Source organism: Aspergillus oryzae, chromosome 2, assembly GCF_000184455.2.
Source record: "Aspergillus oryzae RIB40 DNA, chromosome 2".
In the NCBI taxonomy this organism is placed as follows: domain Eukaryota; kingdom Fungi; phylum Ascomycota; class Eurotiomycetes; order Eurotiales; family Aspergillaceae; genus Aspergillus; species Aspergillus oryzae.
The window spans coordinates 4917333-4931478 of NC_036436.1; the positions used below are offsets into that span (position 1 = coordinate 4917333).

Consider the following 14146-nt stretch of genomic DNA (forward strand, 5'->3'; position numbering starts at 1 on the left):
CGAAAAGGTGACGTTTAGAGGACGAGTCAGATAGCTGACACCTTTGGCTTCTCTCTCTCTCTCTCTCTCTCTTATATATCAGTGGAAGCAAGCGCATCATGCCCATGAAAGGATCAACGTAGAGTAACTTTACAAGGGAAGCCCTGAGCTGGATGACCCGCACCCTTCTGAATCATATAGGCACGTTCCCCGAACATTGTCTTGAGGCCTGTCGATGGATGCAAGCGGTCATATTCAGCATACGCGTCGTGGAAGTCGAATTGGCGCACAAGCATAGCCAGCGAGGCTTTAATGCCTAGGAGAGAGATATTCTGGCCAATGCAGTTGCGGGGGCCTTGCTCGAAGGGTCGCCATCCGCCCGCCGGGGGATACAAAGGATGACCAGGTTCCACCAGCCAACGATCCGGGATGAACGCGTGCGGCTGTGGCCAGGACGACGGGTTCCGGTGAACAGCTGTGTGCACAATCCAAATTGCACACCCTTCGGTAGGGAATATTCGGCCCTGTTCATCACGGAGAGAAACGCCCGGGAGGCCGCCGCGGAGCCCGTTGGCTGGGGGGAAGAGTCGGAGAGTCTCCTTGATAACAGCATGTGTGTAGGACAATTGATTGATCTTCTCTGGGTGATCCGTGAGCACGTCGTATGCGCTGGATACACCAGCGCCAAAGACCCTGTCATGTTCCGCGCGTACTTTGATGAGGACCCCGGGATTCTTGGAGAGGAGATACAATGAATAGATGATAGTGGTGGCTTCGGAATCGTGACCGACGAACAGGAACAAACGGATTTGAATGGTCGCCCAGCGTTTGAATTCCGGATCCAGCTCTTGTTGCTGCTGCGCTTGCGGTCGAGTTTTCATATACTCTGCAATTACCATATCCATAATGGACTGGGTCCGAGGGTGGCTTGAGGACTTGGCGGTTTCCCTCCACTCCTTGTAGCGCTTGTCGAGCTCGACGCCGATGAGGTAGTCCATGGTGCGTCCATTCTGCCACTGTCGGTAGAGTCGACGCGGATTCCACCGGCTTAAGAAGTTAGATGTCTCAATTCCACATTCCAACTCAATTGTATCTCGCATTGCCGCTGCAATCGGATTGTGTTGCTCCTGAAATCGGAAGCGCGTGTTCCTATCAAGTTCAAGTCAATCATCTACTTGTATTTCCGGGCCTGCTTTATAAGATGCGGACTCACAATGCGACATTCCCAATAATATCCATGACATAGCGGCAAGTCAGCGCATCAAGGGAAAACGTGTCCCCCTTGCGAGCGTGATCTTTAAGCATCTGGACAAACACTTGTGCCTCCTCCAGAATATAAGTCATGTGACTCATGGCGGCGGCCATGCTGAAGCCATGATTGAACAGTTCGCGGGCCTGCTTCCAGTGGGCACCATTAGAAACGAACAGGTTGTCCGAACCTCCCGCCATCGGATTGATAAACGGCTGGAGAACATCTGGTTTCGGGAGATCATAGGTCTGGCATGCCTGCACGGCCAGGGCCGGAGAAGTCACCACCAGCATCGGGATACTAAACGGCCAAACATCGACGTAGAAGCCGGCCTCACACCCGGGAGCCTCGGTCGAGAGCAGAGCAAATGATTCGGCTTCGCGGGAATCGCTTGGCCATTTTTTCTGGAGCTGGGCCATCACGGCCAGGTTTCCTAAGATAGGGTTCCAGGGAGGGGTTGGCTGGAATTCTCCATCAGTATCAATGACGTTCTGGTCAGAGATGGTGTTGGCGTGCATACCAGGCCTTTCTTTCTGAGGCGATAGAACATTAATCGCATTTTGATGAGCTTGTAGACGAATGAAGTGAGGCAGACAGTTGCAACTGCCACCGCGATGCGGCTAGTCAGCCCATCCCATCCCAAGGTGTTAGCACCCATGATCGCGTTGGGTAGATGGAATAGGAGATGGCAGATACAATGATTGAGAAGGAATCAAATGTGTAGATGTTAGAGTGGACCAGTAGAGAGAGGGAGGAAGAAGGTAAAATCCAGTCCACGGGAGGTCTGTTCGTTTCATTTCAGAAATGAACCACAAAGAATCTGGTTAGTGCAGATACGGTAAGCCTAGCTGGGCAAGGATTCTGGGGGAAGAACCACCTACCTAGGTAATTGACAGGAATCTCCGCCCCCACCAGATAGTTTAGCGCACATGGACCCAGAAATCTGAAGCCACAAAGAGTACCCAGTGGACGAATTCTGGCCGGGCCGATTCTTGAGGCCGCCAGCTAACGGTACTGGTGTAGCATGGGAGTTCATAACGGAGATGGCCCAGGGGGCGTGGATTCCCTATGGGGGCGGCCAATTCGGTGAGTAGGTAGTCTGGTAGAAATGCCTCACAGAGGCCCGGCTCAGCATTTGTAGATGATTGTCAGTTTTGACGATGGCTATGTTTTTGATGTAACTTGCGTCGTCAGACAAGCAGTAGAAGATGGCCAGATCAAAGAACTTAGGGCTAGGGGAAGGCGGAGATGCGGTCACGTGTCGATGCGGTCATGGTCAAGGCTTAACTGAACTCGTTGCGGAGCTTCAATTTCTCCGTGTGGCCTCCGTACCTCTCGCTTTTTCCCTTTCCCACCCCAAAGTGGTCCCCTGTTTAGAAGGCCTTCGACCTTCCGCCTCTCGGATTCTCCGTTGGGACTTCTCCCTCCCGATGGGTGGATCCCGATACGCCGCCCTGGACAGTGGACGCTGTCGAGTTCGAAGACGATGGCACCTCCGAGCGGGTCGGCGGCATACAAGAAGAAAGATGGCACCCTGACCATGTCCCAGGATCGCCAGTCGATCTCTTGGATCCCGGCGGCTGGTGGTGCGACGGGAACGATCACGCTGTCTGTTTCCCAGATTACGAGTGCGTACCATCTCACCCTACCTTGCCTCAACGTTTGACATCTGAGGCAATTTTGTCCACCCGAAGCTATTTCTGAGATGAGGCGGGACTTTTACTGACTGGCCATGGATAGATCTACAACAGACCCCAGCAAGTAACCCAAAAGTCATGTTGAAGATCTTTGTCCTTCCCCCAGATGCGCCAGATAATTCTCCCGAGCAGTACGTCTTCAACTTTACCGCTGGAGCCAACGCGCGTGCGGAAGCGGACGCTATTAAAGATGCACTCAGCGCGGCCATCCAGGCAGCAAAAACGGCACAAGCTGCGCCTACACCGTCTCCTGCCCCTGGCGCGGGCGAAGGTATGTCTACGGCCATGGCGTTTGCAAGTGCCGTTTCGTCCAAGAGCACCTGGGATAACGACAAATGGCTAAAGGGCGATGTGGAGCTACAACAGTCATTACTCAAGTCGGATCCGAACCTGCAGCGCATGTTCATGGAGTCGCTGCATACCAAGCCGGATACCTTGACCGCGGGCCAATTCATGTCGCAATTTTGGTCGACCCGTATTCATCTTCTGCGCGCTCATGCCATTGAACGGTCGCAGACGAGAGGTTCTTACAATGTGCTATCAACGCTGAAACCGCGCGTGGAAGATAATGTGACCAAGTTAAATATCAGCAAAGAGCAGATTCAGTTGATTTTCAACCAGCACCCTCTCGTTAGGCGTGTGTATGATGAGAACGTACCCAAGTTGAGCGAGGCACAGTTCTGGTCCCGGTTCTTCCAGAGTCGATTGTTCAAGAAATTACGCGGAGAGCGGCTTTCGGAAACTGATGCCACCGATGCCATTCTGGACAAATATCTGCAGGCGGATGAGCACGGTAATCTCCCACGGGAAGCGCATGTTCCGCATTTTCTTAACCTAGAGGGCAATGAGGTGAATAATAGTCAGCGCCGGGGAAATCGACCTGACCTCGACATGAGGTGGTCTGCACCGGACAAGGTGCCCATCATCCGAACCTTGAACAGCTTAAGTGAGAAGATCATGGCGAATGTCGCACCGGCTGATGGTGATCCGCATGCACCAGTCGGTATGGATGAGGATACATATAACGAATTACAACTACGCGACCTGCGCGGTGATGAGGAGGCGGACCGCGTCCTGTTAAATATTCGAGACCAAAGCCGGTTTTTCTCCGCCCAAGCCAAGGACTCCGAAGACGAACAAAACAGGCTGTTCGCTCAGCAAGATCCGGAAAAGATTCTAAGTGACCTACGCAGGGAAATTGAACAGAATCTACCTGACGATGGTACCGCGCCGCTGGGCAGACTTGTCGAGCCGGACGAACTCGGTGACGAGAAGGAAAGCAACCAACAGCCGGGGTCTAGAGTCAGTCTGCAGAAGTCTTCGGCTCAGATCATTGCCGCGATTCGGGATCGTCGAGCCCAGACGGATGTGTCCTCCACTACTGGCACATACGGTCTGTCGAGCGGCCTCTACGACCGGTTAAACTTGACGCATGCTACTACGACGGAGTTTCTGCACCAGTTTTGGCAGGCGTTCCTATCAGGTAACCCTGATCGTGCGGCAGAATTATCATCCTTGGTCGACTCGTTGAGTCGGGCCATGGAGCGAATTAAAGCAGTAGCACAGGATGCAGAGGCAGAGCGACAGGTGGAGGTAGATCGGAAGAAGCGTCATGCGCGAGAGGTCATGGAGGCCACTGGCAAGAAGCCTCGACTCAATCTGTCAAGCATACAAGGTGGTGAAAAGGTGGTCAACCAACTGATGGGACCCACTATTCAAGCACTAGAAACAGCGCAGGCGAAGTATAAGGCAGCGTTGGCGGAAGAGATGAAGGAGGCATCCGCGCAATGATGTATAATAGAACCCTTAGATGAATAATCAGTATCTTTGAAGAAATTCAAGTTGCATATGGGCGACCAAATTGATTCCGTCATTGCAGCGGAAACACTAGTGTAAACGGGAGAATTAAACCTGCGCATCATATGGAGTGCATCTATGCATTTCTACGTCACTTAGAGTTGCAATCGGCATGCCGAACAACCCCACAGAACCCGCAGCCTCGGCCCGGCCTCGAGCTCAACGCAACGTGTTCACGCATCACACCTTCCTCTCCAACTCCTCGATCTCCAATCACCCCAATTCAACACCACCACAACTCCCCTCCCACTACCCAAGAGGGAATCCAGAACCCTCAATGCAACAAACACCCCAATAACGCCCATCACGAACCCCCAACCAAAAAGCTCCAAAACCCCACTCGAACATTCGCCAAACCCTCACCCACCAAACGCAAACCCCAACCAACCTATCCCCAAGGAAAACAAGAAACAAACGCAGAGAGCGAAAATGCATACCTCCGGCCTAACAAACACGCCCCTAACGAAAACCCTCCTAATTTACACCCTCGCCTCATCCATCGCCCTCTCCATTCTCGACATCAAACATTTCGCCCCGATCCACGTCTCCCCGCATTTCTGGCCCTACGGCCAATTCTGGCGCGCCCTGCTATGGCAAGTCGCCGGGTTCACCAATTCCACGGAGGCCTTGTTCGCCGCCATGCTGGTCTATCATTTACGGGTTGTTGAGCGCGCTTGGGGTGCGAGGAAGTTGGCTGTATGTTATTTCTTATCCCTTCATTCATTTAGTCGGAATGAATTTCCAAGAAGTATTACCGGGTCAAAAGAAAGAAAAGATGAAGCTAATGATTATAGACCTTCCTCCTAACAACACTCCCCTACACAACCCTCCTCCCACCTCTACTATTAACAATCCTTCTCCGTCCACTCTCACTCACAAAACTAAACTACCTGCCCTCCGGACCAACGGCCTCCATCTTCGCCTTACTGGCGCAATACCATCTTTCCATCCCCCATACATTCCGCTACCGGATCTCGACGTCCAGTTCCAAGCCCGCCGATGACGACGCAACGGCACAGTCGACGGGGAAGTCCCTGACGTTGCTTTTCTCGGATAAGTCGACGACGTATCTGGTCGCGGCGCAGTTGGCGCTGTCGCAGTTTCCTGGTATGGTGTTGCCAGCTGTTGTTGGGTGGTTTGTGGGGTTGGCGTGGCGGATGGAGATGTTGCCGGGGGTGGGTGCGCGGTGGAGGGTGCCGGCTTGGGTTGTGGGGGAGAAGGAGAGGACGAGGAGGGTGGTTGGGTCTTCGGGTGGGGAGGAGAGGTATGAGGATTTGAGGAGGAGGTTGGAGGGTGAGGCTGCTGCGGCGGCGGCTGAGGCGACTGGTTCTTCTTCTTCTGCAGGGCAGGGTTCGGGGATTGGGTTGAGACAAGGGAGGAGGGTTTGAGAGATGCTTAATGAGTGTTTTGAGGTGGAATTGGGACCGGCACAGAGTGAATTTGGTTCTTAATGGGCGTTGGTTGAGGTTGAAACTATCAAGTTTTGCTTCAATTCCATTCTATATATCCCTTTATGTACTCATACGCCTGTTCAAAGCAACCCGTCCGAACTCCGTGAAACATGATATGCTGCAATGCTTTTAGGTTATCGGCCACTTCGACTTCGTCGCATATTATCCTTGCACTCGTTACAATACCATTTGACTGCATCGGTTAGCAAAGCTCATTGTAGATACGAATAGAGGAGCACGCCACTCACCATTCTTCCCAGGTGGTTTCGTCAACCCCACACAGGACAAGTGGAACCATTCGCGGGGACAAGCGTCGTTGTCACATGCCACCATCTCACCAAAACTGATTTCATTACAGTAACAATATCGCGGTTCTCCCTCTTCATCTTCGTCATCTCCCTCATGGTAGGACTCTTCCTCTTCTGAAACCGCCCTCTGTTGCACGACTGGCACACTTCCATTCTTCTTGTGCGATCGTTTGGCCGGTGCAGCGTCCGTACTTCGTGTTGGTCGGACCCGCGGCGCGGGCTCTGAGAATGTAGGCAGGACGGGAGTCGATGTCTTGGACGATCTACCCTTCGGTGCTGGTGGGTTTGGTGCCGGAGGAGCTGGGGTTTCCCCAGGCTCAATTGATTCGGCGGGTTTTCCATCCATGTCTTCACGTTTCGTACTAACAGGTGCCAGTACCTTAGAGGCAGCTGGTTCTGTAGTCTCGTTTTCCATTTCCCGATGCGTGTCCTGGTTCGCCATGACGAATGTCTCCATCTTCGGCGTATCCTTGGGTGTTGTTTTGGCTTCGGTGATTTTATCTGCATCGCACATGTTAGTATAATGATTTTGAATGGGTCGAAATCAAAGGGCATTGAACGAGATGTCCGGCAAACTTACTATTATTAGCCACGCGGTTCGACGCCGAAGACGATGGTCTTTGGCGTCCATTTGCTGTTTGGGTAGAATTCTGTTGAGCGCGAGAAGACTGTGGTCGGGTCGCCGCATTAGGCCCAGGGCTTGCTGCGCTCCGCGGAACGGTGGCTGCCCCAACCAGAGGGGATGGTGCTAGAACAGGAGAATTTGCAGCAGACGCGGCAGTGTTGTTCCTACGTGATCTAGTCAGCCCATCGAAAGCTCAGGAAAGCACCAAAACAACGAAATATGAGGCATACCTCTTTCGTGCCCCAGCCGCATTCGCATTAGGTGCCCGAGACCTTTTCTTGGTAGCATCTGTGGCATCCTTTGACCCAGCACGGCCAGAAGCACCAGCACCACTTGCAGACCGTTCCATCGCAGCCCCAGTATCCACGGTTGGCGGCCGCTCAACTTTGCGTCGTTTCGTCTGGCCTGATGCACCAGCCTGACCAGCAACTGCAGAGGCATCATTCGCAGCAGCGCCTCGTGCCTTGCCTGATTGTCCCTTACGGCCGCTGGCGCGCGCATCGTCGAAATCAGAATCGGCGTGCGTCCGACGCTGCTTACGTGCCAGAACAGCTTCACGTCTCGCTTCACTCCTCGAAGCAACTTCTGCTTCGTGAAGAGCGTGGGCTAGATCCTTATTGGATGCAGCTTCCCGGCGAGGGCGCTCGTTGGTGGTGGTCTTAACAGCATTCCTGTTTGAATATGCCCAATGTGTGAGACTACCCAAGCGTGCCTCATCACTGATCTCGCCTGCGATGAACGGAAAAATGGTATCGAGGCGAAGGAGCTGACGATCTAGCTCATCGTTGGCGTTGGAAATGACGTGGTTCTTCTCGTCCGCGGTCATCATCAGGTCTTGGAGGGTCTGCCGTACTCGACCGAGCAGATAACGCCGGTTGGAGTTCTCCTGAGGCTCGACCGCTTGCGAAGCACCCTATACATTAGACCCGCATCTTAGTATACAGTTTCTGCATGTATCTACTGCCCGCGAAAACTCTTGCATGGGCTTACCGTAGCCAGATCTTCTTGCAACACACCAGCATTGTCAGGCGCTTGGGCCAAAGGGGGATCTGCTTGTAGCTCTGATGAGGCCTTAAGTAGCTGCTGGAGGTTATCCTCAAGAGCCCACGCTTTAGCATCGACCTCTTTCAACAGGGAATTGTGACGGCGAAACTCTCGTGGGAGGGCGGTGATGGCGTCAGTGAAATGTGTGAGAGCGGGGTAGAAACCATGGGCAACAGGCGGAGTAGGAGGCGTGTCAGTCAATGAGCCATGACCATAGGCAAAGGAGGACCGTCCAAGGGTCTTAGAGGTTCTTGATGGATTTGTCCGTGTCTGGCGCACCGACTGCCGGGAGTTGACGGCCGACGATGAGACAGCGGAAGACATTGTGATGGCGTGTAAGGAACACGGCACCAAAGACCCAAATCAATCAAGAAATAGGCAATCACTGCTGACGACCCGCCAGTAACGCGATCACTGGGGCATGGACAAGTGAGGGACGAAGCGATGAAGTCCTCCCAAGTGCGGAGAACGGCAGAATCGCTTTCCCCTTTGGGTCGGCGTCAGGTGATTGGTGCCTGTGGATAACCTAAGGCTCCCCAACACTGCTGATTAACCATAAATACCCTACATATGCTCTGACGTCATCACAACAACCCTAACTTGGTCTTCTCGTATACTTTGTTTCCACCACTACGGAATACGAATCAACACTTGTAGAAAAGGAAAAAGTAAATTGTATATGAAATCTTTAATTTACATGCACACACAAAAGACACTTGCTAGGTATAAACAGGTCGGACCATGTAACATGTGTCAGAAATCAGAAATCTAACGTTCCAACACAAACACGACTGTAGATTAGGATGTTGTCAACAAAGGAAATCGTACAAAGGAGACCAGAGCGAGTATTCGCTGCCTCATTTCTCTGAAGACAAGGCACCTAGTACAGGCTATAATATCCCTTGCTCTAAATTATCCACAAGCTTACTCACCCTTCAACCGCTCCTGGTGAACAGAGAAGGCCTCCTCGAGGAACTCCTGCTCTTCCTTGAGATGAACACCCTTGAGACCAGTGGCCACGGATGCACTGGGGGAACGACCAGCGTAGAGGACATGGCGACGGTTGTGGTGCTCGGTCTCGTTCAGCAGAGTCTCAATGCGAGGCTGGGTGTAGCTCCAGGCACCCGCATTCAGAGGCTCTTCTTGAGCCCAGACAATGTTGCGGGCGTTGGGGTAGCTGTCGAGGTTCTCCTTGAGCTGTGCCCAAGGGAAGGGGTGGAGCTGCTCGATACGAGTGATAGCAGTGTTGCGGATGCCATTCGCCTCACGGTGCTTCAGCAGAGAAGCGTAGACTTGTCCGGAGCACAGGATGACACGCTCAATCTTCTCAGGTTCATCAATGGCAGAGCCGTGAGCGGGGTCAGGGATGATACACCGGAAGTGAGAGTCGCCAGAGAAGTCCTCAATATCAGAGCGGGCAATCGGATGACGGAGGAGTGCCTTCGAGAAGAAAATCACAAGAGCTGAGAATAAAAGTTAGTGCAGTTCATGTAAAACAGGGGGAAGTTACATACGCTTGCGGAACTGGCGGTGGATTTGACGACGCAGGATGTGGAACAGGTTGGCGGGTTCGGTCATGTACGCAATCTGCATGTTGCAGTCTTGGTGCTGGCGGTCAAGCTTGTCCTGAGAGGGGAAGATACGAGGTTCCTCGTTACAGAGCTGCAACCAGCGCTCCATTCTGCCGGAGGAGTGCTCTGGGCCCTGGCCATCGTAACCATGAGGCAGGGAGACAACAAGACCGGAGCGTTGCAACCACTTGGATTCTCCCGAGGCAATGAACTGGTCAATAATGCACTGAGCGTTGTTGGCAAAGTCACCAAACTGCGCTTCCCACATAACGAGGGCGTTAGGGGAGGTCAAGGAGTAACCGTATTCGAATCCAAGGGCTCCAAATTCACTCAGAGAGGAGTTAGAGATGACGAAGCTGCCCTGATCCTCGGAGATGTGCTGCAGAGGGGTATAAGTGTTCTCGTTCTCCTGGTCATGCAGAACGGCATGGCGCTGGGAGAAAGTACCACGCTCGACATCCTGACCGGAGACACGGACATGGTAGCCTTCCGAAACGAGGGAGCCGAAAGCAAGAGCCTCGGCAGTAGCCCAGTCGATGTTCTTGCCCTCATCCACAGCCTTCTTGCGGTTGGACAAAATACGCTTGAGGTTACGGTGCAGAGTAAAGCCATCCGGAGCACCGCTAACCTTGTCAGCAACGTGCTTCAGAAGAGGGCCCTCAACACCAGTGGGCAGGTGAGGCAGAACCTCGGTGGCCAACTCCTTGGGGGTCTTGAATCCGTTCCATGCGGAGGTCAACCATTCCTTGCCAGTAGGCTGGTAGTCCTTGCTACGGTCAAAGCTGTCGTTAAGCATTCCCCAGACCCACTTCTTATGCTCATCGATGTCCTCCTTAGTGAAGGTACCCTCGGTGATCAACTTCTCGACATACTTGTCAAGCTGATTCTTCTGAGCGGCAATACGCTTGTACATCAAGGGCTGAGTGAAAGACGGCTGATCGGTCTCGTTGTGACCCTGCTTACGGTAGCAGACAATGTCAATGACGACATCGCTCTTGAACTCCGCACGCCAGTCCGCGGCAACCTGGCAGACATAATTCACGGCCTCGACGTCATCACCGTTGACGTGGAAGACAGGGGCATCAATCGACTTGGCGATGTCCGAGCAGTAGGGGGTGGAACGGGAATAACGAGGATCGGTAGTGAAACCAATCTGGTTGTTCACGATGATGTGAATGGTACCGCCAGTGGAGTAAGCAGGCAAGGAGTGGAAGCCCATGGTCTCGTACACGACACCCTGGCCAGCAAATGCAGCATCACCGTGCAGCAACACTCCCATAGCAGAGTCGAAATTCTTCTCATCCTTGTTGTAGTGCTGGATAGAGCGGGTCTTTCCGAGCACGACGGGGTCTTCGGCTTCCAAGTGGGACGGGTTGGCAACCAGAGACAATTGGACACGCTTACCAGAGGGAGTAGGGCGCTCGAAGTTCATACCCAAGTGGTACTTGACATCACCAGAGCCTTCATCGGATGGCTCAGCGGAGCCAGCGAACTCACTGAAGATGGACTCGTTCGGCTTACGGACGACGTTGGACAGGACATTGAGACGGCCACGGTGGGGCATACCGATGACAATGTCCTTGATACCGTAGTCAACACTGCGGTCGATCAAGGCCTTCATACCAGGGACGAGCGATTCACAGCCCTCGAGACCGAAACGCTTGTCGTTGGGGAATTTGGTGGCAAGGAAGGATTCGAAGCTGTGACTCCAAATGAGACGGTCGAGAATGCGGCGCTTGTCATCAACAGAGTACTTGTAAGGCTCGGGGATCTCGAAGCGATCACGGATCCAGTCACAAGGCTTGCGATCAGGAATGTGGATGTACTCAACGCCGTAAGAGCCACAGTAGATACTCTCACAGGTGGCGATGATTTCGCGCAAGGTCATCTTCTTGCGGCTCTCGGTAGCGAAACGCGGCAGAATACCGGGTCCAAGGGTGAACTCCTCATCCAGATCACGCTCGGTAAATCCATAATGATCAAGCTCGAGTTCCTTAGGCTTGTTGTAGCCAAAGGCCTCAGCCTCGCCACGGATACCCAGAGGGTCGATCTTAGCCTTGTGGTGACCACGTGCCTGGTAGGCGCGAACGAGTAGCTGAACCTTCAAGTGATTCGTGACGTCGGTACCGGCAGCCATGGACAGACCAGCGCCAGGCATGGTTTGGGGAACACCACCGGTCGGGGTAGGGACAATTGTCGGGGGTGGTTGGAAGGCCTGTGAGACAGGCATGTTACCGTCCTCCATGTTTTTGAAGTAGGTCTGCCACGAGATGTGGACGCTTGACGGGTCCTTCTTCCACGCCAGGTACATCTCGTCGATATAGTTTGCAGTGTTGCCCGAGAGGAAGGAATCATTGGGATCCTATAGAGACCACGCGCGATTCGCGCCAAGCGGGTCAGTCGGAACTACTTCACTTTGTAGTATATCAATTCGAAGACATTATATAGCTTACCACACCCTTATTCGTATCCTCCGCGGAGACGGCATATGCTCTCCTGCCGTTGGACAGACGATCAACAACGGCGAGAGGTCGTCTCGTGGTCAAGCCAAATTTTGAGCTCTGGTTGGAAGAGGCATGTCTGGCAGTAGAAGCAAGAGAAATAGACCTCCTAGAGGCCGAGGAGGCAGCACCGCGCAGCATACCGCTGCCGGTGGCCTTGAGGGCTGTGGTACGAAGCATTGCGGGATTTTTTTTCACAGCGTCAACAGAAACAAAGAACCACAACGAAAGATGAGTTGGAAGCGCTTCTATTACGAAGGCTCTAGAGTTGAAAAGATTTAGGGATGCAAATCAAATATTAGGGACCTAGTCCGTCCGTTAGCATATTTTTCTCGTCGACTGTTGTTGCCAGAGCTGCCGAGAATTTCAGACGGGCCAAGGGAAGGGCAGACGCACGATGTGTCACAGAAAACAGGTGTCGACTAGAATTGCCGTAGCACCTGCACAAACACGGGACTCATCAGAGAGCGCACGCACTCTGGATAGAAAAATAATATGGGGGAGAGGAGAGCTAGGTTGTAAAAGAACCTCGTGTCGGGAGACAGGAGAGGACAAGGAAGCAGGATCCTAGGAGCGAGAGGGTTTGCCGAGATCTACGGCTATGACGGCCTTGTGGCTGTGGCTGGCTGGTTTCCTTTTGCAGAAGCCACGTTGCTGACTCAGCCACACCCTGCCAAGCGGGCCGAAGTTACCGGCTGCGACCAGCGACGTACCGCCACACCTGGCCGGCCGGCTATGACCATTTCCCGGTGCGGGTTTTTGCGGATGACCACGTCGGCTGGCCAATCACGCATACGTCATTAGGTGAGAGAAACAAACCGTAAACCAATTGAACCGTCCTATTATAACCAAGATCTTTATATTGAAATAACTTCAAGCGTATGCAGTCCGACAAGCTCACTGTAAGAAGCATTGGACGCAGTAAATAGACACACATGAGGCAATCAATCATCTTATCATTAAAATTGTACAGATTTTCGCTTTCCGAATCACATCTCAAACATTAAGGTAGGATAGGTCAACCGTAAGTCAGGCAGAGGCATTATGTAAGTAACTCGAACTGGAGGAAACGCTATATATACCGTTGCAACGGCATGTCTATTGGTTGTTGTAACTGTCATTCCGGGGCCCTGAAACGGTCCCGGACGTGCACAGTCCGCGATGTTCATTCACCTTCAATACTGTTTTGTTGCTGCGAGAGGTTATGTGGTGGTCCCCACTTGTCGATTGGAGAATCAGTCGCGCTTGTGCCACCGAAGGCATCCGGGGGAGCATTGTAGACTGTTGGACTCACGTCAGAAAGACCAGTGAAACTTCCACGGTTCGACGAAGGGTGCGGATTTGGAGGTGGACTTCCGCTACTGCTGCGAAGGCTTCCATTGCTCCCGCCCCAGGCACCACGCCGAAGCCTCAATAACGCGCTAAGCGTCATTTCGTCCTCGATACTCCCCATGTCCACCAGTTGGGCCAGGCCGGGGCTCGACAGTGGATTCGAGTGTGCCGCTCCGTGAGCGGCTAATGAGATGACCGAATTGCGCGTACTCCACTCACTTCGTTCGGTGATGGGCGTTAAACTGGGTTCTCTGAATTTACCACGGCTGCTAAAGCTGCGGGTGATACCTTCAATCCCGCGTGGTCCAAAATACCCGCCGTTTGTGAGCTCCGAGGTACAATTTCCATATGCCTGTGCATAGAATCCGAACTCCTGGCCGTAGAACCCTTCATCATCATTCTCCAACGCCTCCGCATTGGCAGCGGCAATGATGGGGTCATCATATAGAGCCGAATCATTGTCGTCATAATCGAAATCCTCAAATACGGACTCGACGCCTACTACGTCGGCTAGCTGGCTCAAGTGACTGTC

The 14146-nt window shown here is 53.0% G+C and overlaps 5 protein-coding genes across 5 annotated transcripts; 2 read left to right on the forward strand and 3 right to left on the reverse strand.

Moving 5' to 3' along the window:
• Nucleotides 1-113: 113 nt before the first annotated feature.
• On the reverse strand, nt 114-1521 carry AO090003001050 (cytochrome P450; the record flags this gene model as incomplete). The annotated part of the gene is made up of 2 exons (XM_001820103.3): nt 114-1128; nt 1193-1521. 2 exons carry the CDS (start codon nt 1519-1521, stop codon nt 114-116), a joined length of 1344 nt encoding a protein of 447 aa, XP_001820155.3.
• A 1193-nt stretch (nt 1522-2714) lies between these two features.
• AO090003001052 (TFIIH subunit TFB1 family protein) lies at nt 2715-4716 on the forward strand (the record flags this gene model as incomplete). Its single annotated transcript, XM_001820104.3, has 2 exons — nt 2715-2856; nt 2969-4716. The coding sequence occupies 2 exons, from the start codon at nt 2715-2717 to the stop codon at nt 4714-4716; spliced, it is 1890 nt and encodes a 629-aa protein (XP_001820156.1).
• Nucleotides 4717-4847: 131 nt separating this feature from the next.
• On the forward strand, nt 4848-5450 carry AO090003001053 (uncharacterized protein; the record flags this gene model as incomplete). The annotated part of the gene is made up of 1 exon (XM_023235152.1): nt 4848-5450. One exon carries the CDS (start codon nt 4848-4850, stop codon nt 5448-5450), a length of 603 nt encoding a protein of 200 aa, XP_023090197.1.
• A 917-nt stretch (nt 5451-6367) lies between these two features.
• AO090003001054 (putative PHD finger domain protein (Ing1)) lies at nt 6368-8534 on the reverse strand (the record flags this gene model as incomplete). Its single annotated transcript, XM_001820106.3, has 5 exons — nt 6368-6426; nt 6482-7042; nt 7122-7330; nt 7397-8079; nt 8157-8534. The coding sequence occupies 5 exons, from the start codon at nt 8532-8534 to the stop codon at nt 6368-6370; spliced, it is 1890 nt and encodes a 629-aa protein (XP_001820158.1).
• Nucleotides 8535-9134: 600 nt separating this feature from the next.
• Nucleotides 9135-13557, reverse strand: kgd1 (alpha-ketoglutarate dehydrogenase KGD1; the record flags this gene model as incomplete). Its single annotated transcript, XM_023235153.1, has 3 exons — nt 9135-9673; nt 9725-12143; nt 13456-13557. 3 exons carry the CDS (start codon nt 13555-13557, stop codon nt 9135-9137), a joined length of 3060 nt encoding a protein of 1019 aa, XP_023090198.1.
• Between the last annotated feature and the right edge of the window lie 589 nt (nt 13558-14146).